General features: G+C 39.7%; 2 protein-coding genes across 7 annotated transcripts in view; one reads left to right on the forward strand and one right to left on the reverse strand.

Annotated features, from left to right (window-relative positions):
• soul3 (heme-binding protein soul3) overlaps window positions 1-25,407 on the reverse strand; it is a 56,739-nt gene extending 31,332 nt beyond the window's left edge. The window contains exon 1 of the mRNA XM_043697334.2: window positions 25,358-25,407. The gene's annotated coding sequence lies outside the window, so the exon portion shown is untranslated. The remainder of the gene's footprint in view (window positions 1-25,357) is intronic.
• Window positions 1-27,080, forward strand: part of fancm (FA complementation group M) — a 175,144-nt gene that overhangs the window by 54,081 nt on the left and 93,983 nt on the right. For all 6 annotated transcript variants that reach the window (XM_087989733.1, XM_043697323.2, XM_043697322.2 and 3 more), the window contains 7 exons: window positions 3,794-3,926; window positions 10,132-10,242; window positions 11,427-11,525; window positions 14,027-14,217; window positions 17,155-17,361; window positions 18,477-18,723; window positions 23,793-23,947. In XM_087989733.1, coding sequence (XP_087845859.1) covers window positions 3,794-3,926; window positions 10,132-10,242; window positions 11,427-11,525; window positions 14,027-14,217; window positions 17,155-17,361; window positions 18,477-18,723; window positions 23,793-23,947 — 1,143 coding nt within the window. The remainder of the gene's footprint in view (window positions 1-3,793; window positions 3,927-10,131; window positions 10,243-11,426; window positions 11,526-14,026; window positions 14,218-17,154; window positions 17,362-18,476; window positions 18,724-23,792; window positions 23,948-27,080) is intronic.

Genomic DNA, 27,080 nt, shown 5'->3' on the forward strand with positions numbered 1-27,080 from the left:
CGTTGATTGTAAAGGTAAGGTGGGTTGGGCATGTAATTTGAACCAATCTCCAATTAGTGATTGGTAGTGTTTTAAAAGAAGTAGTTATGTTTTGTTTTAAGCTTTATTATCTTCTCACAATTTGTAAAAGTGTTTACGAAGAAGTGTATTCACTCTTAAGTGTATGTGGAAAGAATGGGGTTTAGTTCTCTATTGTGGCACATACTGGTAGGTGTGCAAGTTATTGGGACTCTGGCTTAGGTCCATGACATTGAGCTGAACATGGATATGGTGGCAAACTAATGTAAATTTGGGTGATGTGGGCTCACCACCAGGTCATGTGGCAATGGCAATCAAGAAGCCTGTCTCTCACCTGCAAGCTGTGCAGGAGCTTTTACATATTAAAGGGGCAACCAGTTCAGTACTGCATTTCCTCTTGCAGGATTTTTAAGGAAGCTCTGCAATTTGAATCTCCTGATCCAAATTTCTATTGCTCCGGCATTTCAAAAAGTCTTTCTGAATCCCAGGGAGCAGATTCTTCTCAGTCAAATCAGTCGGTTGCATCAGCAGGTTTAACTGGGGTCTGAGATATCATAGTCCAGTTGGTATATCTCCTCTGTTGCTGAAGGATGAAGTAGGGCTGCTTCCTAAGTGTGCTGTCCTTAGTAACTAATCTGTGATGTCACTTTTTAGTGGACAGTCTATCTGCATATCAGCTTATGCAACCCCTTGAAATTTTACGCCCAGTGCTTCCGTGTTCTTAATTTCCTACCTGTGGCTCTGCCCTGTAGTTTCAGCTCAGCACGTTTTTACACAAAAGAAGTCTCGATGTCAATCCAGTACCCTGTTACTCTGTTTCCTTGAAGTCCAAAGAACTCTGTATTTCAGGGAAGCCACACATCACCTGCTTTGACTCTGCATCTGACAGAAAGCTTTGAGGGCAGATAAGAGGGATCTCCCCGGACAATGACACAAGTGAAACATTTCTTCCTATCTTCCCTTTAGCCTGTGAATTTGCCACTGAACTTCGAGGCGTTTATTTCCAGGGCTGACCTCTATCATCTCCTGAAGACCTTCCTTTCATAATTTTTCACTTCACTGTTCCCCAGCCCCACAAGGCCCTCTTCTACGTTCTTCCCAAAGTCCACAAACAGCACTGCCTAGGCAGATGCATTGTTTCCATCTGTCCCGGTCCCCCTGAAGTTGCTTCTTCCTATCTTGACCCTATTTATTTCTCCTTATCTAGTCACTTCCCATTGCATTTGTCATTCTTCTGATGCTTTGCATCAGTTTCATAGTTTCTAGATTCTGACTCCAGTTGCTGCCTCTGCACCAGAGTTGCATAGTCTTTCTACACCTCTACTCCCAATCTGAAGGGTCTGAATGCTGTCTGCCTTTCCTTTGAAAAGAGGCCTGATAGGGATCTGCATCAACCACTACCCACCTTTGACCTGGTTGATCTTGTACTTTGAACAGTTTCTTCTTTAATTTGCTTCACTTTGTCAAAGAGAAAGGTTTGACTATGGCTACCTGCATGTGACCCAGTTATACTTGTCTCTTTTGATTGGTATTTGGAACAATTCAGTTCTACTTGGTTCTACTCCCACAACTGTTTCACTGTTACATTCAATAACATTATTGGTACATCTTCCTGATTGCTCCTTCACCTGATCCATCTCTGACACTGGCTTGATTTCTCTTTCCATTTTTGGGGATAGGCTGCCCACTAAAATCCATTATAAATCCACTGCCACAGTTGCATTGACTATGCTTCCTTACGTCCTGCTTCCTGTAAAATTCTATCCCATTTTCTTGGTTCTCCATCTCTGTGACATCTGTTACAATGATGCTACCTTCTATAGGAGTGCCTTTGATATGTCGTTTTTTCCCTTAACTGAGGAAACTCCACATCCCCACCCGACCACCACCTTTTTTTTGTGTGGTTGATAGGGCCCTCAACTGACTTTTTTTTTGCACTTCTGCTCTCATCCCTTCCCCTCTCTAAGACTATAAGACATAGGAGCAGAAATTAGGACATTGGGCCCATTGAATCTGCTTTGCCATTTAATCATGGCTGAAAAGTTTCTCAACTTCAATCTCCTGCTTTCTCCCTGTAGCCTTTGATCCCCTTGATAATCAAGAACCTATCTATCTGTGTCTTAGCTATACTCAATGACCTGGCCTCCACAGCCTTCTGTGGCAATGCATTCCACAAATTCACCACTCTCTGCCTGAAGACGTTTCTCCTCATTTCTGTTCTAAAACGTGTTCCCTTTATTCTAAAGCTGTGCCCTCAGGTCCTTCCCAATGTCCACTCTGTCCAGGCTGTTCAGTATTCTGTATGTTTCAATTAGATCCCCCCTCATCCTTCTAAATTCCATCGAGTACAGAACCAAAGTCCTCAAACATTTCTCATGTCTTAAGCCTTTCAATCTTGGAATTATTCTCGTGAACCTCCTCTGGACTTGCTCCAGGGCCAGTGCATCCTTCCTGAAGCATGGGGACCAAACTTGCTCACATTATTTTAAATGTGACCTTATAAAGCTTCAGAAGTACATCCCTGCTATTCTGTCATAGTCCTTTTGAAATGAATGCCAACAATACATTTGTCTTCCTAACTACTGACTCAATTTGCAAGTTTACCTTGAGAGAATCCTGGATTAGGGCTCCCAGGTCCCTTTGCACTTCAGACTTCTGAATTTTCTCCTCATTTAGAAAATAGTCCATGTTTCTATTCTTCCTACCAAAATGCATGAACACACAATTTCCCATGCTGTAATCTATCTGCCACTTTTTTGCCCTAACCTGTCTAAACCCTTCTGCAGCCTCCTCGTTTTCTCAATACAGTTTGTCCCTCTACGTGTCTTTGTATCATCTGCAAACTTAATCAGAATACTCTCAGTTGCTTCGTCCAGATCATTAATATATAAAATGAAAAGAACAGTGATCATATTCCCCTACTCATTTCCTCACCCAGCAGTCTCTGCTGTCAAAGGATTGTCCTCTGCCAATTCCAGCAGGATCACCACTAAACATACACTTTCATTATCCCCCTGTCAGCATTCTGCAGTTACCATAAACTGTACAATATTCGGGTTCCTTCCTTCACTCCTTACACCACTCTTCTCGTGTGTATTCTGACACCCCCAAGCTGTAGTTTGTGCATAGGCAGAGTTAACCTATTTTCTACTCTGAGCACCTACTATTAACACCTTTTCATCTATATCCCTTCCTTCTCTACTACCATTAGCTCTCTCTTTGCCTTTAGCAATAAGGTGCTTTTCACATCTGTTACACTTACCCCCATTTTCCAAGCATAAAAAGCATCTTTTTAAGCTCGCTTCCATTCTAAAGATGAATCAAATTGGACTTGAAGTGTTAATTCTTCATAAATGCTGCTAGATTTGCAGAGTTTTTTTCAGCAGTTCGTTTTTATACCAGCTGTCATTGGGTGAATTACCCAAGATACAATAGGTCTTTGAGTTTCAGTAAATTGGGATGGCAAATAAAATTGCAATTATATAATATATGTGGGCAATTAAGCAAAGCAGCGAGTCTCCTGCTACTAATGTGTAAGATGCTGCCAATTAAATTGCTTGGATGTCAGGAGTCTAATACGTAGCCCTCTACAGAAACTCCTCTTGTGCCTTCATTCTTGCTCATCCCAGCAGGTTCTACACAATTCAGCCTACCAGTTGAAATCATGTACACTGTCTAAGCCTATTACCTATTCCTACAATGGTAGACATCTGTTGGTAATAAGTGCTATCAAGTGCTTCTCATTCTACTGATGTAATTTTCATGAATGTTTCAGGGAACTCAACGAGGTATGGTGGAAGGAGATTATGCTCTTTGTATTAGTCTTTATCATGGTTATGAACTTCTGTTACAAATGGGAATGCGATCATTGTACAGCTACCTGGAAGGCATTCTGGATGGATCCAAAGGTAATGACCCAAAGCAGCACAGTAATTTACAATAGCTTACTTAATTGGTCATGGCATTTACTTTGCAATAGACAGTCAGTATAGACTTGTGGAGAGAAGTTTCTTAGTGGCATCTGTTCTGATGGTGCCACAACAGCAAGGGTGCCTCAGAAATGACCCACTTCTTTCTCAACTAAAGATTCCCTGCCAGTATAGTTGACAGGACCCTTAGCTATGTCTGACCCATTTCCCACATTTCTACCCTCACCTTTCTCCTCCCCCCCCCCAACACAGATAGTGTACCCCGGTCCTCACTTTCCACTCTACTAGCATCAGCATCCAAAGGATCATAAGCCAGCATTTTAGCAACCTCCAGCAGGATGTCACCACCAGAAGCATTCTCCTCCTCTTCCTTGTCAGCATTCTGCAATAGCCATTTCCTCCAGTACACTGTAGTCCATTCCTCCATCCTAGCATTTCCCCACATCTGCATGGCTCTTTTCCATGCAATTGCAGAAATGATAACATATTTCCATTTACTCCCCCACCATCCCCCCCCTCAAAATACAAGATCCATACATGCCATTCAGGGCTGCAGTGATTTACTATACTTCGTTGTATCTAGTCTATTGTATTTGGTGCTTACAACTGGGGAGCCGAAAAATAGACTGGGTGACCCTTTGCGGCATCTATGTTCTGTCCATAAGAATGAACCTGAGCTTCCATTTGCCCTACCACTTCAACACACCACTGTGTTCCCTGCCACTATTTCTGTCTAAGTCCTGTTGCAGTACACCAGTGTAGCTCAGTGCAAGCTGGAAGAACAACATCTCATTTTCTGCTTCAGGATTGTGTAGCCTTCAAGACTAAAATTCAATAATTTTAGAGCATGAGCACCACCTTTCATGTCCTTCACCCATCCACAGATCCCAGGTCCTGTAATGATGTGGGCTGCTTTCAATGTAGCCAATCGATTATCACCTACTCATGGTCCCCTTTATCAACTTTTTCTCCTTCCCTGGCTTACTTTCAATCATGCCTTTGTCTAACTTCCTAAGAAGAGTCAGTGGTATCGAAAGGTAAACTCTGTTTTATTGCCATAAATGATGCCAGACATGCTGGGTTTCTCTAACAATTTCTGTTTTTATTTCAGGATGATGGACATGTGCTGATTAGTGTGGAAAACTTGAAATTTCAGTTTATCCCTGCTGCTTGCACTGTTTTTCTGTCCAAGCCATTGAAATCAAAAAGAACTTCATTTCCATTTCCATGTCACTATTAGAAATACCATTGAAAATTAGCATCTCATACAGTCAGGTGTAATTGATTTTCAATCTGATGAATAACTGTACTGGTTCTAAAAAATAATTTTGCTGTGGAATCCTATTAAATAATTTAGATCTTTTTGGCTAAATTTTTAAAATTAGTTTGATGTTTTTGAGTATTTTAGTTTCTACCTTCCCCTTATATATCCCAATTTTTTATTGTATGTAGAGCAAATTATCGCTTTTAATTGCCTTGTTGTATGTGAAATCTTTCAACTTGATTGTCATCAAGCTGCCCAGGCAGTCTGATGTAATTGCTCCAGCTTCAGTACAGTATGTTATGAACAATTGCCATATCACTGCTCAGCGACAGAGGCAAAATTCTCACTAGAGTTGGTAGCATGCTCAAGGAAAGTTACTTAAAAATCAGTGGTTTGGTGCTGACTGCATTTTTAATTATTTCTTTCACGTGACATTCTTCCAGTTCTGATATATGAATCCAGTTAAACTGATTACAACTCTAAATAGACTTGGAGCAAAATATATTTTTTAAATGAATAGCTGATTTAAGACAATAATGTAAAAGCATACGGAAATAATTAAATATTGAGAAATTGTTTAGGAGCTGCAGGAGGAAGTGATGCCACAGTGTACTATCTCATGGACTAGTAATTTTGATCCCCAGCCTAATGGGGTCTTTAGTTTAAATCCCAACGTGGCAGATAGTGAACTTTTATTTCAAACGATCTTTAACGATCGTTAAAGTTAGCTTTAACGATGATCATGTATCCGTTGTCAATTGTAAAAATCCTTCTGGTCCACAAATATCAGGAAAATAAATCTTCCCCTTTATCTTGTTTGGCCTACATGTGACTCCACAGATGCACAGTTTTGTGGATGTCATTTCACTGTCTCTGAAGTGGTCTAGCAAGTCCCTCTGTAATATTAAATTGCTACAAAATCTAACCAATGGAAAGAAACTGGACAGTCCATCTAGGATGGAGCTAGTTGCTAGAACAAAAATAGCAAACCCTAACCTGTCAACCCTGAATCATCCTCCTTCGTATTATCTATAGGCTGATGCTAAAGTTAGAGAGGTGTCCCTCAAACACATACGGCAGCAGTCTGAAAAGTATGATTCCTTACATATGACCGAGCCAGACATCACCATGTCGTCTTATCCACTCGTTGTCATACTATCTCACACTCTTCACGGTCTCATGAGCTCCCATTGCTCTTACAATCTTTTTCTGTCTATTTCTCCCCACCTCCAACTTGTATGAATGAATCAGCACATGCTTGTGTTGAACATCTTTTTGAGGAAGCACAAATGGTGTCAAGGACAGTACCCTCTGGTGGGAGACCCCTAAAGGGCATAGCTGCACGACTGAGTGTGAGGGGAGTAAGAGCAGGGAAGAGTCGACTTGACTTTGTCCTCATCAGCTATGTGTTCATGGTGAATCCTCTGACAGTATTGGCTAGAGTGACCATTGCACAGGTTTTATGGAGACTAAGTAGCATCGGGCATGCTTACAAAAGAGGTATGAACCTGGTAAAACTATGACCCCGGACTACTTGAATATCAAATAGTGGAAGCAGGTACACGCAGGACTATGATCCCACAATCAGTGCATTATATCCAAAGTCTGTCCAGGCTGCATCCAATTGTGAATGGTGGTGGATCAAATAACTGGAGGTGAGGCTCCACAAATATCCCCATCTTCAATGATGGGAAAGCCTATCACATTTGTACAAAAGTCAAGTCTGCAGAATTTAAATCTATCTTTAGCGAGAAGTGCTGAGTTGATGATCCATTTCCGCCTCCCTCGAGTTCCCAGAATCATAAATGACAATCAAATTCAACCTATTTGATTCGTATCATGTGATATCACAAAATGACTGAAGACGTTGGACTGGGTGCTGATAACAAACTAACAATCTTACAGAACTATCTGCACCCCCTAGCCAAGCTGCTGTAGTACAGCTAAAACACTGACGATATGGAAAATTGTCAAAGTCTGCCTTGTGCTGAAAAAGCAGGACCAATCCAATCCAGCGTCTTGCTACAGATCTTGATTGTCATTGAAATGATGCATAGGGTTGTTAATAGGACTATCAAGCAGCAATTGCAAAGGTATAATCTGCTCTTTGTTTTTGGTCAGGCCTGTTAGTTCTTGGTCCAAACATGGATAAAAGTGTTGAACTCCCGAGGAGAGTTGAGAGTGATTGCTCTTGACAGCAAAGCAACGTTCCACCAAATGTGGTATCAAGGAACCATTACTGAAGAAGGGTCACTCGACCAGAAATATTAGCTGTTCTTTCTCTCAACAGATACTGCCAGACCTGTTGAGTGTTTTTGTTTCTGATTTCTAGCATCAGTTCTTTCTTTTTTTAAAGAGAGAATCTAATCACTGCTCCTTGATATTAGTGGCATCGTTATTACTGGGTATCATCATCCTGGGTAGGTTACTGAACTGGGCTAGCCATATGAATAGTGTGGCTACAAGAGCAGGTCAGAGACTAGGAATACTGTGGTGAGTAGCTCAATTTCTCTTTCCCCAATGTCTGTCCACAATCTACAAGACACAAGTCAGAAGTGCCAGTGGCTTGAGTGAGTGTAGCTTTAGCAACATTCAAGAAGTTTGATCTCAGCCAGGAGAAAACCATCTGCTTGATTGACACCTTATCCATTATCTTTTGACATACATTTGTTTCACCTCAAATGTGCAGTAACTTTGCCAAGGCCTCTTCAAGAAATGTCTGACTGCTAATAGTTAAAAATCGCACAACACCAGGTTATAGTCCAAGAGGTTTATTTGGAAGTACGGGCTTTCGGAGCGCTGTTCCTTTGTCACGTAGCTATCTGATTTTTAACTTTGTCCACCCCAAACCAACAACAGCACCTCCACATCATTGCTATTAGTTAGAAGAACAAGTGCAGCAGCCACTTGGCAAAAGCATGACCTGCAATTTTTCCTTCAAGTCATACATCATCTTGACTTGGCACACAATGTTGCCATTCTTTCACTGTTGCTTAGTTAAAAACTTGGAAAACCCTTCTAAACAGTACAGTAGGTGTAGATATAACATAGAGTATGGTGATTCAAGAAGACAGCTCGAAGACACCTTTAAGGCAAATTGGATGTGCAAGAAATGTTGGCCATTCCAGTGATGTCCACACCTCCTAAATAAACTAAACAAAAAAGTTATCCTTTGAAGGAATGTAGAAAAGAGAGGAAGGCACAATTATTTTGAACTTTCATATGGTACATTGCATTTATTTGACAGGATTCATGATGAGGCTAAATGTGCATGATTCTGAGAAACTAGTGAGTTTGATGAGCTGATCTGATTCTCTATTCTGTTCCTAAAGTTTAATTATAGAGTCATAGAGATGTACAGCATGGAAACAGACCCTTCGGTCCAACCCGTCCATGCCGACCAGATATCCCAACCCAATCCCATCTGCCAGCACCCGGCCCATATCCCTCCATACCCTTCCTATTAATATACCCATCCAAATGCCTCTTAAAAGTTGCAATTGTACCAGCTGCCACCACTTCCTCTGGCAGCTCATTCCATACACGTACCACCCTCTGTGTGAAAAAGTTGCCCCATAGGTCAGTTTTATATCTTTCCCCTCTCACCCTAAACTGATGCCCTCTAGTTCTGGACTACCCCTCCCCCACCCCCAGAGAAAAGACTTTGCATATTTGTCCTATCCATGCCCCTCATAATTTTGTAAGCCTCTATAAGGTCATCCCTCAATCTCCGACGCTCCAGGGAAAACAGCCCCAGCCTGTTCAGCCTCCCCCTATAGCTCAAATCCTCCAACCCTGGCAACATCCTTGTAAATCTTTTCTGAACCCTTTCAAGTTTCACAACATCTTTCCGATAGGAAGGAGATCAGAATTGCACGCAGTATTCCAATAGTGGCCTAACCAGTGTCCTATACAGCTGCAACTCTTGTACTCAATACTCTGACCAATAAAGGAAAACATACCAAACGCCGCCTTCACTATCCTAACTACCTGCAACTCCACTTTTTTAGGAGCTATGAACCTGCACTCCAAGATCTCTTTGTTCAGCAACATTCCCTCGGACTTTACCATTAAGTGTATAGGTCCTGCTAAGATTTGCTTTTCCAAAATGCAGCACCTAGCATTTATCCAAATTAAACTCCCATCTGCCACTTCTCAGCCCATTGATCAATCTGATCAAGATCCTGCTGTAATCTGAAGTAACCTTCTTTGCTGTCCACTACACCTCCAATTTTGGTGTCATCTGCAAACTTACTAACTATACCTGTTATGCTCGTATCCAAATCATTTATATAAATGAGAAAAAGTAGTGGACCCAGCACCGATCCTTGTGGCACTCGACTGGTCACAGGCCTCCAGTCTGAAAAACAACCCTCCACCACCACCTTCGGTCTTCTACCTTTGAGCCAGTTCTGTGTCCAAATGGCTAGTTCTCCCTGCATTCCATGAAATCTAACCTTGCTAACCAGTCTCCCATGGGGAACCTTGTTGAACACCTAACTCAAATCCATATACATCACATCTTCTGCTCTGCCCTCATCAATCCTCTTTGTTACTTCTTCAAAAAACTCAATCAAGTTTGTGAGACATGATTTCCCAAGCACAAAGCCATGTTGACTATCCTGAATCAGTCCTTGCCTTTCCAAATACATGTACATCCTGTCCCTCAGGATTCCCTCCAACAACTTGCCCACCACCGATTCTTAGCTATTCTTTCCTGAAACCAGCAGGACGTTGGAGCATTTTAAAGTATTCATTTTTTTCTTTGGTATTGTGCTTTTGCATTAGCCCTCTTGAATAAAGGTTCTAGATTTAGCAATTTTATAAATTTCTGTAAGAGTTGTCTTTTTTAAACACTTCATTCATCTGAAATAATGAAATTGAGAAAAGGAATCTGATACCTAATACTTTTTTTTACAGGAATGACACGAGCACGGAATGAGCTGTGCAAAAATACTGTCTTCAAGGAGTTGTATGAACAGCTGAAAGCTATGTTTTCAAATGGAAGCAGCCTTTTTCATTCACAAATAGGTACCATGATGCTTTGTATTTTCATTTGAATAGTTTGTTCACTTTGCCCTACCTTTTGTTCCAGTGCCTCTTTACACAGCATTAGCTGCCACTTTCTGGTAAGTCTTTGCTAACTGTTTGTGGCATTTAAATTGATTTTTTTTGCATATTAGTGAATAAGTGTTAGGGTCCCAGGGTGCTGGGGAATTGCCCATTAAAAGTTTAAACTTTCCTGTCAATTTGCAAAGAGTCTGTGCTGTGAAATGCCCAAGCAGTCCCTACACTTAATTTTGAGGGTATGTCTGTATCTGACCATTGAGATCTGGGTCATTCATTCAATTGATGTTGTAATTTACAGTAATTGCTTTTTGAAGATTGTAAAGATCAACCTAGCCATTACATTTTAAATGCTCGACTTATAAAATCTGATGTGAAATGAACTTAAGGCATCCTTTGATATCAATATTCACTGTCATTCACTCATAGCTGGAAGATGAGGAACTTCTATGCAGATAGAGCAAAACCAAAGTGATATAAGCTGACTGTACAGATCTTTTAGAAAGTTGGCAGGGTGCTTAGAATCATATGTTGCTCTATAATGATGGCTACTGTGAGGTATTTTTGCCATGTTTTGCCATAAATTTTAAGTGGTATACTCAGTGAGGTGGCCTACTTGCATAAATATGTTCCAAAGACTAGTGGATCTATATATTTATGAACTGTCTGATTCATTTCTGGAACAATGTAGTGCTGAAATTGGAATGTAAGTCAACATCAAATCTTGCAAAACTATGATTTCATGTTTGTTGAAAGTCTCAGCTAGAAACATCAAAGTTGACTCTCTCAATATTATGGATTGTATAAGGAAATTTAGTCTGGTCCTAATGGACTGTATGCTTCATATATATATAAATTTTTACATATATTTTTATATATCTGTATCTAAATAATCAAGTTTTATAAATCTCTTCACTTCTAATGTGTGTACAGAATATTTAATGAGGAACAGTAAAGTGTCAGCATTTTCTTTCCTTAGAAGTACCTTCATTTATCAATATTCTGAGAGATTGTGAAGTTTTTCTTCATTCGTGATGTCACTTGGGCATTTCATCATTACTCATTGTGAAATATTGGTGTCTTTTTAAATTACAATTCTCTGCACATGTACCTGATCAACATTTATCTCACTAGCAAAATACTTTCAGGGTCTGAAAACAAAAAGCAATTCATCTACAGTCACCCCAAATTACAAAAACTTGAAGAGGTTGTTGTGGGACACTTCAAGACTTGGGCTGAATCTGGAGGTAAGGTGTGTCTAGACTGTGGTATTGATTTGTCAAATAAAGCTAAGAACTTGATTGTTTCTTTTCAAAAATGTTTTACCTGTGCAGTTTTCTGAAGATAATGTTTTAATTTTAAAACTTTTCTTAATCCATTACTGAAATTATCTTTTCTACAACAATCTTATTTTTAATGATTTGCAGCTGCAAATTGTACAGAGCTCTATTCTACTTTGTTTAGATATAGAGTTTACAAATATCAATGCTGGACATCGAGCACATTAGTAATATTAAGGGTCAGGATTTGGCTGCATTTGTAAATTTAGTGCTGCAATTGGTGACCAGCCTGTACCTTGAAATACTATAGTCGTTTTGGTGACGTTGCAGTGATGATGGTATTAGACTGGAAATTCCAGGAATTTTAAATGTTAAACAATGGTGATAAGAATCCAAATTGGGTGGAGCATGGCTTTGATTTGGTATGTGATTTTTTTGATTAATGGAGGGATTGGAGGATGGTGTATGTTGCACTGTTGGGATGAACGGGCAACAATGATCAGAGAACTTCAATCCAAATGTTGATGAGTTTTCAATGAGAAGATGTGGCTGCACCCATCCAGCTGTTTAGGCATTGCCTCATACTTTTCATTTGAGTTTAAATAGATGATAGAGAGGTGTTAAGGGATTGGATAATGCAGTTGTATAATTACAGAAAGTAAATTCAGTTATAACATGTTTTATAGTGTTGTAGAAATATAGCACATGCTTTCATTGTAGGCAATAATTTTGCAGTTAACATTCTTTTTTTTGACAAAACATATTTTAATGAACCTCCATGTTCAACAAGGCTCAAAAGAAATTCATTTTCAAAAAAATTGTGGAGGCTATGGAAGTGGAATGCACGCTCAGCACTGGTGAGGAAATTGGTGCTTGCAATCCCCAGTTTTGATTTGATTTAATTGAACAAATAAATTGAACTTGGCCCTTCAATTTTCCGAACAGCATTCCTTCTGTGTACTCTGACTAGCCAAATTGAATCAATAACACCATAAGACTGTAAGATGTAGGAGCAGATGTAGGTCATTTAGCCCACTGAATCTGCTCTGCCATTCAGAAATCTTGTCTGATTTGATAATCCTCAACTTCATTTTCCTGCCTTTTCTCCATAACCTTCAATTTCTTTATTGATTTAAAAATATGTCCATATAGTTATATGTACTTAAATATATATTTAGTTGTATTTTGAATATACTTAATATCCTTTAATGATCCAGCTTCAGCAGTCACCTGAAGTAAAGAATTTTACATAATCAGTTCCCTTTGAGAAAAGGAATTCCTCACCTCTGTCTTAAATATTCAGCTCCTTATTCTGAGATTATGTCCTCTGGTTCCAGAATCTCTCACAAGTGGAAACCTCCTTTCCACATCTACGCTGTCAAATTCCCTCAGAATCTTGTATGTTTCAGTAAGATCACCTTTTATTCTTCCATATTCCAATGTGTAGAAGTAGAATAGTAGAAGTGGCAGATGGAGTGCAATGTGGGAAAGTGTGATGTCAAGCACTTTGGTAAGAAGGATAGAAGCATGGATTATTTTCCAAATGGGGAGAAAATTCAGAAATCTAAAGTGCAAAGAGACTTGGGAGTTCTAGTCCAGGATTCTCTCAAGGTAAATGTGCAGGTTGAGTCAATAGTTTGGAAGGAAAATGTAATGTTGGGATTTATTTTGAGAGTATGTGGATATAAAAGCAGGGAGGTACTTTTGAAGCCTCTATAAGGCTCTGGTCAGACCATATTTGGAGTATTGTGCGCAGTTTTGGGCCCCATATCTCAGGAAGGATGTACTGGCCCTGGAGCAGGTTCAGCTGAGGTTCAAGAGAATGGTTCCAGGAATGAAAAGCTTAACAAATGAGGAATGTTTGAGGTCTCTGGATCTATACATGATGGAGTTTAGAAGGATTGGGGGGGGGGGGGTGGGGGTCTAATTAAACAAAGAGAATACTGAAAAGCCTGGACAGAGTGGTCGTTGGTAAGACATTTCCATTGGCAGGAGAGACTAGGATACGAGGGTGCAGCTTTAGAGCAAAAGGAAGAACCTTCAGATCGGAGATGAGGGGAAACCCTCTTCAGCCAGAGAGTGGTGAATCTCTGGAATTCACTGCCACAGAAGGCTGTTGAGGCCAAATCATTGAGTATATTTAAGATGGAGGTAGATAGATAGGTTCTTGATTGTCAAGTAGATCAAGGATTACGGGGAGAAAGCGAGAGAATGGGATTGAGAAACTCACTAGCCATGATTGAATGGTAGAGCAGACCTGATGAACTGAATGGCATGATTTCTTCTCCTATGTCTTTAATGCCTTATAGTACAGGGACAATGTATTCGATGTCTCCTCATAATTTAGCCCTTCCTGGAATCAGCCTAGTGAACCTTTGCTGGACTGCCTTCAGTGCTATATATCTGATTTTTTCTGCTGCTTCATTGGCTGTTAAACTAATTATCTACACTTTATGACTGCTTTTCAGGTCCAAAAATATCTGAAGGAAAGAACAGTGGTGTAAATACTCGTGTTATGATTTTCTCCTCATTTCGGGACAGTGTTCAAGAGATTGCTGAGATGCTCAGCAGACATGACCCTCTTGTGAGAGTCATGACTTTTGTTGGGCATTCTTCAGGAAAGAACACAAAAGGATTTACGCAGAAGGAACAACTTGAGGTAACCTGTGGTATGGCAACTTTCAAGCACTAGTCTGGAGTTTGAGGAATTTGTGTTGTCCAAAATTTACTCAAGCATATACAGTGGAAAAATACTTTGAATGAAATCTTTCTCATCAATAGAGAGGGAAGCCATTTTTATACACCCCTGGAGAAATCTACCCAGTACAAATACCCTATCAAAATGAGAGTTTCTGTAACCATCTTATTCCAGCTTGTTAAATTAGATGGTAAAATTCAATCAATTCTGTGTTTAATCAACTTTAAATTTCAATCAGTTACTATTAGTCCTTTTAACAATTGCAAAATCAATGAGAAATTTAATAACTCATAGTTGCTCCATACTACTACTCCTGGTTGCTGCACACCAATAATTTACACCGAAGGGATAACTTGAGATTGTGTAAATGCATGCTTCAAAATATATTCTTAGAAACTTTTATAATGCTGCAAGTAATCAATTAATGTAAACTCTCAGTATCGTAAGAATGAGAGAGTTTATGATATTTACTGACTTTGTTGTGATAAAAGGTAATTTCTGTGATTGCATGGTGAGAATTAAGTTATTCAACAGAAAGTCGAACCAATCTTTAGATCCAAAATGTCAAAACCCTGCTAATGGTAAATCAAGTAGGCTTGTTTCTTAACAGTTGACCAAGATAAGTTCTATGAATGACCTTTGAAGTGAGTAGCTAAAATTATTTCATTTTAAATTATTAAGCGATCCAGACCATTATTTTTTTCAGTGAAGGCACACTTCATAGGATTGAGTAAAGACCCATCCTACTGTTTTCTCTCCAGTCTAGACCTTCTGAGGAACCAGCTAATTTGAAAACTGTCTTTATAATAAAAAAAAAGACTCTTGTCCCTTAAACTGTTTAGCACAAACAAGCTGCAAATTTTCTGCTGTAATGAATGGTTTAGAGGATTTACATGAGTTCAAATCCCTCAAGATCTTCAGAATCAATTCTACAGTTCGATTGCAGTCTAAGGAAAAATAAACTTTCCAAATCTGTAACTGCACGTACTGCTTTGCCAATACATAAGTGGCTGTGGTTAAACCTGGCATATCAAACAATTATTTTACTTATGGATTATTGATACCTTTTCTACTATTAAAAATCTGAATCTGATAATGTCTGAGTTTAGACCTCTCCAGCAAATCCAACTTGAAAGCATAGTCTTTCTGGTAGCTTAATACACTTAAATTATGAGCCCCGCTCTGAGCCGGGGGTTGTTTTGAGGAAGCGTGTTGGTGTTCATGTTGGTGATGAAAGGTAGGGGAGGGCAAGGTTGCATGATGTGATTTTTCCTGAATTGTAGCCATTGTAGTCAAAATGCGTTTTTATACTGGTGGATATTTTTAGTCTGGCAAGTTTATACAATTTTCATTGCAAATTTTAGTGCATACTTCTATAATAGAAACAGAAAATTATTTTAAAATGGTGTATGGAAAATGGAATTTTAGCATTTATTGCTTAAGGAAAAATAGTTAAGTGTTATTGCAACTGTACAAGGCATTAGTAAGACTGTACCTGAAATATTGTGTGCAATTTTGGCCCCCTTACTTGAGAGAGATAATTGTTTTGAAGATAGTTCAAAGGAGGTTCACTTAATTGATGGCAGAGGTGATGGCATTTACTTTAAGGCAGATTGAGCAGTTTAGGCCTTTCTGGAGTATGGAAGAATGAGAGGAGATCTAATTGAGGTATATTAGAAGCTAAAGGGGGTTGACAAGGTTGACAGAGAAAGCAAGTTTTCTCACATGGGGCAACCTAAGATGAGAGGTTGCAGTTTTAGGATCAAAGTTAGCAGATTTAAAACAGATGAGGAAAAATGACCTCTCTCAAAGGGCCACGAATCTACTAAATTCTCTACCTCAGGTTGCGGTGGATGCTGGGACATTTTGTAAATTTGAGGAGATAAATGAATTTTTATTGTCCAAATGTGTGTGTGTGTTTTTTTAGTAATGGGTTGAAGGGTTACGAGGAGTGGACAGGAAAGTATACTTCTGCCTTGGGACCTTCCAACCACATGGGATCAATGTCGATTTCACCAGTTTCTGCATTTCCCCTCCCCCAGCACTGCCACCTTGACCTGTCCTACCTGTCCATCTTCTTTCCCACCTATCTGCTTCACCTCCTGTCTGACCTATGACCATCACTGCCTATCTTTATCTACCTATCGCATTCCCAGCTACTTTCCTTCAGCTACCCCCACCTCCATTTATCTCTCAGTCCCCTTGGGCCATCCCCTCATTCCTGATGAAGGGCTTATGCCCAAAATGTCGACTCTCCTGCCCCTCGGATGCTGCCTGATCGGCTGTGTTTTTCCAGGACCACACTTTTTGACTGATTTCCAGCATCTGCAGTCCTCACTTCCTCCTTACTGAGCTAAGATCAGCCATGATTTGATCAGATTGCAGAGTAGGTTGAATTGCCTACTCCTGCATGGGGCTTCTTATTTAATGATGTCTGTACACATTTGACAAATAAACCTGGTACCACCTGAAAGCTATACATGTGCATTGCCATAGGCAATTGACTGGTATGATGTAATTACATATTCACTCGAGGCAGTTCATGATTAATGTTGTTGTTCCTGAAAATGGTAATTCTAGCTTCATTTTACTTCATTCATACTTTGTGTAATTTTTGAATAATTGTTCTTGAGGGTTTGGAGGTGCAGTTGCATCATAAATGTCTTGATGTAAATTGGAAAATTATTATGTAATCAATAGCTGAATTCGGAATATTGATAAATGAAAGTTTTCTGCGTATTTATTTATAATTGGTGTTTTTCTGGTCAGAATGCAAATGAGATTTTAGGATAAGCTAGTTTGTTGGGATCACATTTTGTAAAGACAAAGATAATCTTAATACTTTATAGCACTTACATTGCTTGAAAAAAATCTTCATTTCCATATTTTCTATGTAAGGTTATGAAACGCTTTCGGGAAGGTGGTTATAACACATTGGTTTCTACATGTGTTGGTGAAGAAGGATTAGACATTGGTGAAGTAGATCTCATTGTTTGCTTTGATGCCCAAAAGAGCCCCATTCGCTTGGTACAGAGAATGGGTCGGACTGGCCGGAAGCGCCAGGGCAGAATTGTGGTTCTCCTTGCAGAGGGACGAGAAGAACGGGTAAGTTTTGTTTTTAAAAAAAGAATTTGGGAAAAATAATAGCCAATGTTGTAACTCTTGCAAAAATTTTGACTTTATGTGCATTGAATTAGAATCAATCTATAAACCTATACTATGTTTACTTCGCATTAATGACCCCTCCACACTAACTGTCCTTAATTTAGCTCAGCATTTAAAAGCCTAAGGGCAAATATAACCGCTGTCTTCAAAATCTCTAGGTCAAGGGCAGCACAAAAGAATGAAATTCTCAAGTAGCTTAAATGTGCATTAAAATTTTGCAAGTCAATTCATCTTAAAATGTAAGGAAATGTTTATGTAGGTCTGTTATTTTGTGTTCATTTGTAAGGGGATGAGTAACAAATAGGATAATTGAATTAGTGTGTAAGAAATTCTATAGTTTGGGCTTATAAGAATAAGGGTCAAGATTGTGGTGCTGGAAAAGCACAGCAGGTCAGGCAGCATCCGAGGAACAGGAGAATTGACGTTTTGTGCATAGGCCTCTCATCAGAAATTTCTAATGAAGGGCTTTTGCCCAAAATATCGATTCTCCTGCTCCTTGGCTGCTGCCTGACCTGCTGTGCTTTTCCAGCATCACACTCTCAACTCTGATCTCTAGGATCTGCAGTCCTCATTTTCTCATAGTCTATAAGAATAAGCCTAATGAATATTTAACTTGTTTAATTTTTATTTCCCTGTTAGAGTGACTGAACTGAAGTAGTATAATTTCCAACGTAGTATAATTAATTGTTGCAGTGGATTTGTTTTTATTGATTTCCTGATTGGCCTAAGTGGTTTAAAGATTTGCCATGACTACAGGGATGGAAGTCTGTTTGGTATGGAAGTCTCTGTGTACATTAGAGTATGCAGAGTTGCATCTTTGGGGGGGAGGGGGAGGGGGAAGAAAGGATCTAAATTTTTTTTAATGTATATTTGCATGTTGGCTTATGGTACACTGTCCAGAAAGGAAAGAAACAACCAAGTAGGGAGATGAAAAGTGCAATTGTGAAAACCAAGTAAAGTTACAGGAAGTTGTTTTGAATAATAGCATGGGAGAACAGTGATGCTTTAGTATTTATGAAGCTACTTTCTATTAATGGATATGTTTGTGTTTCTAGAACTACAACCAGAGTCAATGTTCGAAACGGAACATTTACAAAACTATTGTAGGAAATGGCAATAAGTCCTTTCACCTTTACTGTAATAGTCCACGCATGATTCCTGATGGTATAAATCCTGTTGCACACAAGATGCACATTACCACTGGCGAGTATGAATCAAGCAGTGTATCAAAGTATTCATCAAAACCAGGAAGAAAGTCAAATATTTTACTTCCAGAATCATTCACGTTACACAGAAACCCAGGTATGAAGGAAAGCTAAGTGATACTTTCTGCATTTGTGAATAGATTAACTAAGCCAGAATTTTAATAAAAGTTTAATTTATAATTTTATAACCTCGTAAGTTTACATTCGCTTATGTGTCTATTGTATAATGTTGTACGGTTGCATGGCTTTTGTGAGAAGTGCATTCAAAGTAATGGCTTTTCAGATTTAATGTTGATACTTTTGAGGTTTGGAATCAACTCTTAATATTTAATTGAATTTGACTTTGTCAAATTTAATTAACTTAAGGGTATAGAATGCAGCATATTATGTGCAACAATATAGTATGAAATAAAATCTCGAAATATCTACTTCTCATTTCTGCCTGTGTTAACGTTGCAGTTGGACATCCTGGCAACTTTTTTAACACATTTTTTCAGCTTTTAATGTCAATGTTGTTAATTTTCAAACTCTTTAAATTTGAGTATAGGTTAGAAAGTCAGCTTTGAAGCATCTCAAAATGTCCGCTCAATCTGGTCTATAGTGAATCAATATGATTTACTCCATAAAATCTACAGAAGTCCAATAAGGCAGCTCACTATCCCTTCTCAAGAGCAACTAGAGATGGGCAATAAATGCCAGCTTTATTTCTTATGTCCATGCACTGTGAATTATTAAATTTAAAATATGCTTTGACACCAGAGGGAAATTTCTCATACAGAGCACCTCTGGAAAAAATGGCATTTGTTCAAGCTGCATTAAAAGAAAATGTATATTATTGAAAGTCTTTCTCAGGAACACTTTGATAAACATTGATTTGCTAAGCAATTTGGGAGTGGCTCAGAGCCAATTGTGTTGGTTAGGGATATGGGAGTCACATTGACCAGACCAGGTAAGCATGGCTGGTTTCTTCAGCAAAAGGCCATGAATGAACTAATATAGGTTTTTATAATAGCAGAAAGTGTTTAAAGAAAAATGTCTCTGCCAGTTTGTTTTGATTTCTAGTTTTTAAAAAAAATCTTAGAGACATGGTTTGATTTGAGCTGGCTTTTTCAGTCCAGGCTTCTAAATAGCTTTTGATCTAATAATCAATACAAATTATTAGACTTTGGCAGTGTTTAGTCTAATAAGCAAAGAACCTATTTCTGAGTTGGACTATTTGTCTCAATTTGGCGGTAACCTTAATAACCCTGATTGTTCTTGAACTTCAATGGAATTTACAGCACCAAGTCAGGCCAGTCAGCCTAAAGAAGTAGGCTTGATGTCCATTCTCCATTAGACCCTTAACCACACTACTTACCAACTTCTTTGAAACCCATCAGCAGAACCTTCGATCCTTTCTCTCTTCCCTCTCATGTATTGATTATAATCTTGTCTATAAAATGCCAATGCTATTTGCCTTAAACTGCTCAGTGTAGTAATGAGATTCTCATTATAACCAGTCTCTGGGTAAAGACGTTTTTGCTGACTTCCTCTGTTATTAGTGACTATTTGATATTAACTATAGATATACCCATAAATGGAAGCACCCTTCCCTATCAGATGTCAAAAAAATTCTATTCAATCATCTCTTAGTTCTTTGTCCATATAAGAGAGCTTCATATTCCTTCGTCTTCCTGATGGATATAACCTCTTGGTTCATTTAATAGCCTTTTATCTAGGTAGTTGAACAAATATGAATTGCTGGTGACAGTTCAGTGTGATAGTTAATACTGGTGTTTCTTACAGATTTTTTTTGTTGATGTGCTGTCATAATGAAACTTTATTTGATATAAAGTATTGCTTGAATTGTGTTTTACTGTTTGACTTGATCTTGTTCATTGTCTGTCAGACCTGCATGTTTTCCATGTTGCAGAAAACTAATTGGGTAGGCAGAATGCCTTCGTCATCGTGCACTTCAATCATATCTACACAGTCTAGGACTGTACAAAATGTTAGCCATCAGCTTATCATTGCATAAAATTAGTAGTCCATCAAATCTGTAGTCAGGTAGTTTTTACTTTGCTGTTTTTTGTCATTCTTTTCTAACTTGCTCTCTTTTTCACGCTTATAAAACTATCACCCAACTCAGAAGTGAAACTGAATTGCTGCATGGAAGAGAGAACCTGCATGAAAAGAAATAATTACTCTGAAATACATAGATTCGTGATCGTGTTTTCTCTGCTGCACTAATTTTACACAGACGGTCTTCCAATTCACTCACAAAACTTTGATTATCTCCCTTGAAATGCTTAGTTATTCTTTATAACCTGAATCTGGTTTTAGAACTTAACTTGCTTCAACAAACATTGAACTATCCTTGGTCTGTTCTTGTGCAATAGATTGAGGTTTTCAGCTCTATAGTTGTGTACAAAGGTCTTTATAGTAGTTTATGAATTTTCTTTCATTGAAGGTCAGTCTGCATATTGACACTGTTTGTAAAGAATGACAACTTACGTTTTTAATCAATGCGACAGCATTTATGATGTTTACATATGAAGATTGGAGTGAAAAAATGTATTGAATAGATAGCTTAACAAGATAATTGGAGAAACTAGCTGCTGAAGGATTAAAATTCAAAGACAGCAGTACAATCTTGTCAGAAATCTCTGTTCTGTTGTGGACCAAAGATTGATGTATCTTTGTCAGAATATCTTAAAGATATTAAGATTGTCTCCTCCAAAGCTCTGTAGTTGGCAGGACATCCTGTGTTAGTCACAGCAAATAAGGATTGTTAATCATTAGGCACAAGTTGTGAAAAAATAGTTCTATTTTTATTGTGTCCCACCATGACTCTGACAGAATTATTTGAGTACTTTATAGCCATTTGTTAAAAATGTAATTATTTGTGTTGTTAAATGGCATCTGTTTTACAATCCATAACAGATTACAACCACTGAGCAATTTTTTTTTGGTGATAGCTGTTAAGAGGAAAAGATTGCCTGAATGATTGGGAGAACTTCCTTCTCTTTGAATAGAACAACTAATTACATCACCTCCAAAGGACTGAACCTTTAAGACTTAAGAACTTTTGCAGCACGAACATCTGATTAAAATTAAGTCCTGGTGTAAGACTTGAGTTCATCACTTGGAGTCAGGAGGAAATGCTACCATTTGAACAAAGCTGATCTATAAAACTACCACCTCTACGTTTTAAATGTTTGTGATTTGTTTAAAAGCAAGATGGAACCGGAAATAATGATCCCAGGTTATGACACAAAAAGACATTGTTGTTGAAATTTGGCATCCTTGTCAATATCTAAATTCTATCTACTCAGTGCAGTGTACATTCTAAGTTCTTTTGAGTTTTGTGTCTCTCTTGTTACAACTATATTTCAAAGGATTATTAAGTAATGAAATAATACACTAATTGTTTAATTCATTACATTCAAATGTTAGGAAATGAGGGAGAAGAGAACAAAGTGACCTGCTTTATACCTTTTTTAATTTCTTCTCTCCTTAAATGTAGAAATTACTTGAGGTAGTTTGCTGAGGGAATGTGGTATTCAGTCATACCTAGGCATAGGTCAATGAAATGTTTCGAAAAGTACTTTTCTATCCCTTCAGCTCATGGGCTTTGGGAGATATATATGTTCCTCATGTTTTGTCCTTTTGAACATCCCTGATTTTAATTGCTCCACCATCATTGACCACGATACAGTTTGACTCGAACCTAACAATTTGACCTAATTACAATTTTAGAATGGCTGTCTTTCAAACTTCAAGTTTACTAGTCCTGATTAGATACAAGACCCATTCCATATGTATTCCAAATAAACAGAATTTTTTTGGTTTATTATAATGTTCTAAAAAAGTCATACTCGGTCAAAGCATTAGGCTTACAATCAGAATCACAGAATCCCTACAGTGCAGATAGAGGCCATTTGGCCTATGAGTCTGCGCCAGACTTCTGAAGAGCATTCCCACAACCCTATCCCTGTAACCCCACATTTACTCCAGCTAACACACCTAGCCTGCATAGCCCTGAACACTATGGGACAATTTAGCATGGCCACTCCACTTAACCGGCACATCTTTGGACTATGGGAGGAAATGGAGCATCCAGAGGAAACCCACACAAACGTGCGGAGTGCATGCGCCCTCCACTGTCACAGTCACCCATGGGTGAAATCGAATCCCTGGATCCTTGGTGCTGTGAGTCAGCAGTGCTCACTTCTCTCGCCATGCCACCTCAGCCAGTTCGTTGCAGGATGCCTGTTTGGGTTGCTGGTTGACTGAGCAGCAGACTCCTGTTGATTGATGTCCTCCTTCTGTTGTAACTCTTTGTTCTTGTGCATCAAACCTCTGAGCTCTTGCTGACTAATAGCCTCTATGTATTATCAGGCACGCAACTCTAAATGGCTGGATGGTCAGTTTTGAATTGGCCTGATAGTCTGCCCATTTCATGATTGATTTCTTTAAAAGTAATGGTCATCTTACTGACATCACTTCCTACTGTCGTCTCATTCATTCTTTAACATGCTGATCACTTTACAAGATTGTCCCTTTTGTAGCTGCTTGTTTCCCACTTTTGTACAAAAGTGACCATTGTAAAACAAAGCTGCCTCTTTAGGTAGAACTGCGTCCACTTCAAACATATTCACATTTGTCAGCCTAAGTCGACATTTGTATGAGCTAACTGAATAACACAATTGTACGTTTAACCAGGCACTTTTTCCCTACAGAAACTGTTTAATTACTGATCACAGTGAAATAGTGAATAATTTAATTCCTCTCTTAATTAAGTCAGTTATTGATTGTTGAAAAGCAACTCAATTATACAATGTATTCAGTAACTCCAAAGCTTGAAATACAGCCATCTCTATACTTTACTTTCCTCCTTTTAGATATTCCTTAAAGCCTACTTTTTTGACCTAGCTTCTGGTCATTTGTCTTCATATTTCCTTGTGTGGCTCGGTCATATTTTGTTTTCTAATACTCCCTGTGAAATACTGGCAGACTTTATTAATAAAAGGTGAAGTATAAATTGAAGTTATTGCTTTTCTCTGGGGAAAAATGCACTATTTGAAAATACAAATTTGAAATTATCTGAAAAGTTATTTGTTTTTAAAATGACATGAAGGAAATCATTTTCTGCTGTGAGGTATGTTTCTAAATTTGTTTTTGCAGTAATAAAACAAACCAACCCTAAAGAAGATGGTTTGTTAAGTCCAGAAGAATTTGAATTTTGGGACAGAAAATTCCGATTGAAAAGTGAAGATTTAGGAACACCAAAATTTGTGCCAATTCCATTTGAGTTTGTAAAGGATGAGCCAATAACCATGGTAAGTTATGAAATATTTCATTCAGCATAATTTACAAATAGAGAATGCTGTTGCCTATGATATGGGAGGGAGTAAATTAATATTGCATCTTTACGTTTGCTACATAATACTGTTCTTTTTCATCAGATGGCCTCAATCTCTTCTGTGTAAAGTTTTGTTTTTAAATTTACACAAGTCTTTTACTTTCTTTATGGACAAATGGTTTCAATGTCATATTCATCAATCAAAGATCAAGGCTGACGTGTCAGTGCCATACTAAGGGAGTGACATTGATGAGTGAAGGCCATATTTGCCTTCACAGGTAGTTGTGAAAGGTCCCGTGGCAGTATTTTGAAAATGATCAGGAGAGTTATCTCATGTATCTTGATCAATATTTATCCCAAATCAACACACGAAAGCTGCTTAGCTGTACGTTATCAAATTGCTGTTTGTGAGAGTTTGTCATGTTCAATAGGCATCTATGCTTTCCACTTTACAACTAGGTACCACACTTCAAACAACACTTATTCAGTGCTTTGAGATGCTTGGTGGTGATGAAAAACATTATATAAATGCAAGTTAGAAGCCTAGGCGATGGCCTACTGTTCTTATTGCTAGACTATTAATCCAGAGAGGCGAAAGTGAAGACTGCAGATTTTGGAGATTAGAGTTGAGAGTGTGGTGCTGGAAAAGCACAGCAGGTCAGGCAGCATCCAAGGAGCAGGAGAATCGACATTTTGGACATAAGCCCTACGGAACCGACTTATCCCAAATGGACTCCAGACTACATTCAGACCCCGTAATTTGGACCTGAACAGGATACCCAGTGCACACTATCAATCCGAAACCTTCAGCAACGATTCTCTTTCTGGATCCTCCCCTCCAAGCTAGCAGCCGTACACTGCCATCTACTCTACCTGCAGGCAACCCTGCTTCAGCTCAGGGCCACACTCTCCCAGACCTGCAACAGACCACTGCTGTTCTACATCCTCAGAAAATATCCTCAACAAACTGTTTTTCTCTACCATGTCGGGCATAAAAGAATGTAAGTTAAACAAACTTTCATGTACTTATCTCAATACACTGGTTTCCTCGACCATTTCATAGCCTTCCCCTGACCTCTGGAACTGCTCAGACACCATTAGTCCTGTGGCTGCTTCTTCCACGACTACTGGGGTGAACGCTGACGTTACTTCCGCCCCCGCCGCTGCACGGACCGCAACCCCTGCCGACCACACCACTTCCGTGATCGCCGTCCACCCAACCACCTCAGTGATTGCCGGGAAGACAACTGCTGCCCCTACCGCCGCAGGATCCACTGCTAGATTCACTGTGTCAAGCACAGACGCGATGCTTACTCTGCATGTTACTTCCCCCCCCCCCCGCAGTTGCTGCTGCCGCAGCCACTTCCACCCCAAACACATCACTCACTTGGCCACAGAAGACTCTTATCGTTGATGTCGCTTCTGCCACCATTCAAGTCATCCACTGAGAACCAGACTGCAACGTCACCGCCGTCACACATGACATCACTTCCAACCCAAGGTCCTAGCTCCCAGCCCTGCTGTGTGTTTACCATTCCCCCAGATCTACCCCTGTCTGAGGGCGAATGTTTAGTCCTCAGCAAAGGCCTCACCTTCATCCCTCTACGATCCCAGATTAATGAGTTCAACACACGTTGCGATCCTGAGCGTTTCTTCCTTCACCTCTGGGCCCACGTTTTCAACCAAGACTCCCGTCCAACCACTGAGGACCCTTTCTCCCGCTTCCAACACACCCTATCCACCTGAACACCACGTGCTGGCCTGTTACCTGCCTTTGATCTCTTCATGTCAAACTGCCGCCGTGACATTCACTACCTCAATCTGTCCATCCCACTCACCCAATCCAACCTTCTGCCCTCATAATGCTCAGTCCTCCACTCCCTCCACTCTAACCCCAACCTCCCCAGCAAACCCGCAGACAAGGGGGGAGCAGTAGTAGTTTGGTGCACCAACCTCTACACCACTGAAGCCAGGCGCCAACTCGCAGACACCTCCTCCTGCCCCGTCGACCACAACCTCACCTCCCATCACCAAACCATAATTTCCACAACCTCATCACCTCTGGGGATCTCCCATCCACAGCCTCCAACCTCATTGTCCGTGAACCCGCACTGCCCGATTCTACCTCCTCTCAAAGATTCACAAACCTGAATTCCACGGTCGACCCATTGTCTCAGGCTGCGCCTGTCCCACTGAACTCACCTCTGTCTACCTTGATACTGTCCTGTCACCCTTAGTACAGGAACTCCCAACTTATATTCGGGACACCACCCATGCCCTTCACCTCCTCGTTTCCCCGGCCCCCAACACCTCATCATCGCCATGGGCGTCCAGTCCCTGTACACATCGATCCACCATGATGAAGGCCTCCATGCACTTCGTTTCTTTCTGTCACACTGTTCCAACCAGTACCCTTCCACCGACACCCTCATCTGCCTGGCTGAACTGGTCCTCACCCTCAACAACTTCTTCCAATCTTCCCATTTCCTCCAAACTAAAGGGGTAGCCATGGGCACCTGCATGGGACCCAGCTACGCCTGCCTCTTTGTCAGGTATGTGGAATAGTCCATCTTCCGTTGTTATACTGGCACCACGCCCCACCTGTTCCTCCGCTATATCGATGCGACCAAACCCCCCACTCCCCCGGTCCTCACCTTCCACCTCACCAACCTCCGCATACCTCAAATCTTAGCTGTATCCATAAATAAACGTGGCCACAGCACTGAACCCTGTAGGATGGCACTTACCTCCACTTAAATTAATATGCCTTTTTCTTCTCTCAAAACCTATCTCAGCTTTTCTGCATCGGTTGTATCAGCATTACAGATTGAAATCTATGTATCTGCCAACATTTTTTCTCAATGCAATGCAAGTAACAATATGGCGATGATCAGATAATCTGTGTTTGTGTTGTTCAGAGGATAGATGTTCGTTAGAACACTAGCAATAGAATCCCTACAGTGTGGAAGCAGGCCATTCAGCCCACACTGACATTCCAAAGATCATTCCACTCAGACTCACTCCATCCTTATAACCCTGCCTTTCCCATGGCTAATCCACCTATACTGCACACTATGGGCAATTTAGTATAGTCAGTCCTCCTAACTTGA

This window comes from Chiloscyllium plagiosum, unplaced genomic scaffold (genome assembly GCF_037043375.1).
Source record: "Chiloscyllium plagiosum isolate Xiang-an unplaced genomic scaffold, Cpla_swu_hap1 HiC_scaffold_8, whole genome shotgun sequence".
NCBI classification, from domain to species: Eukaryota; Metazoa; Chordata; class Chondrichthyes; order Orectolobiformes; family Hemiscylliidae; genus Chiloscyllium; species Chiloscyllium plagiosum.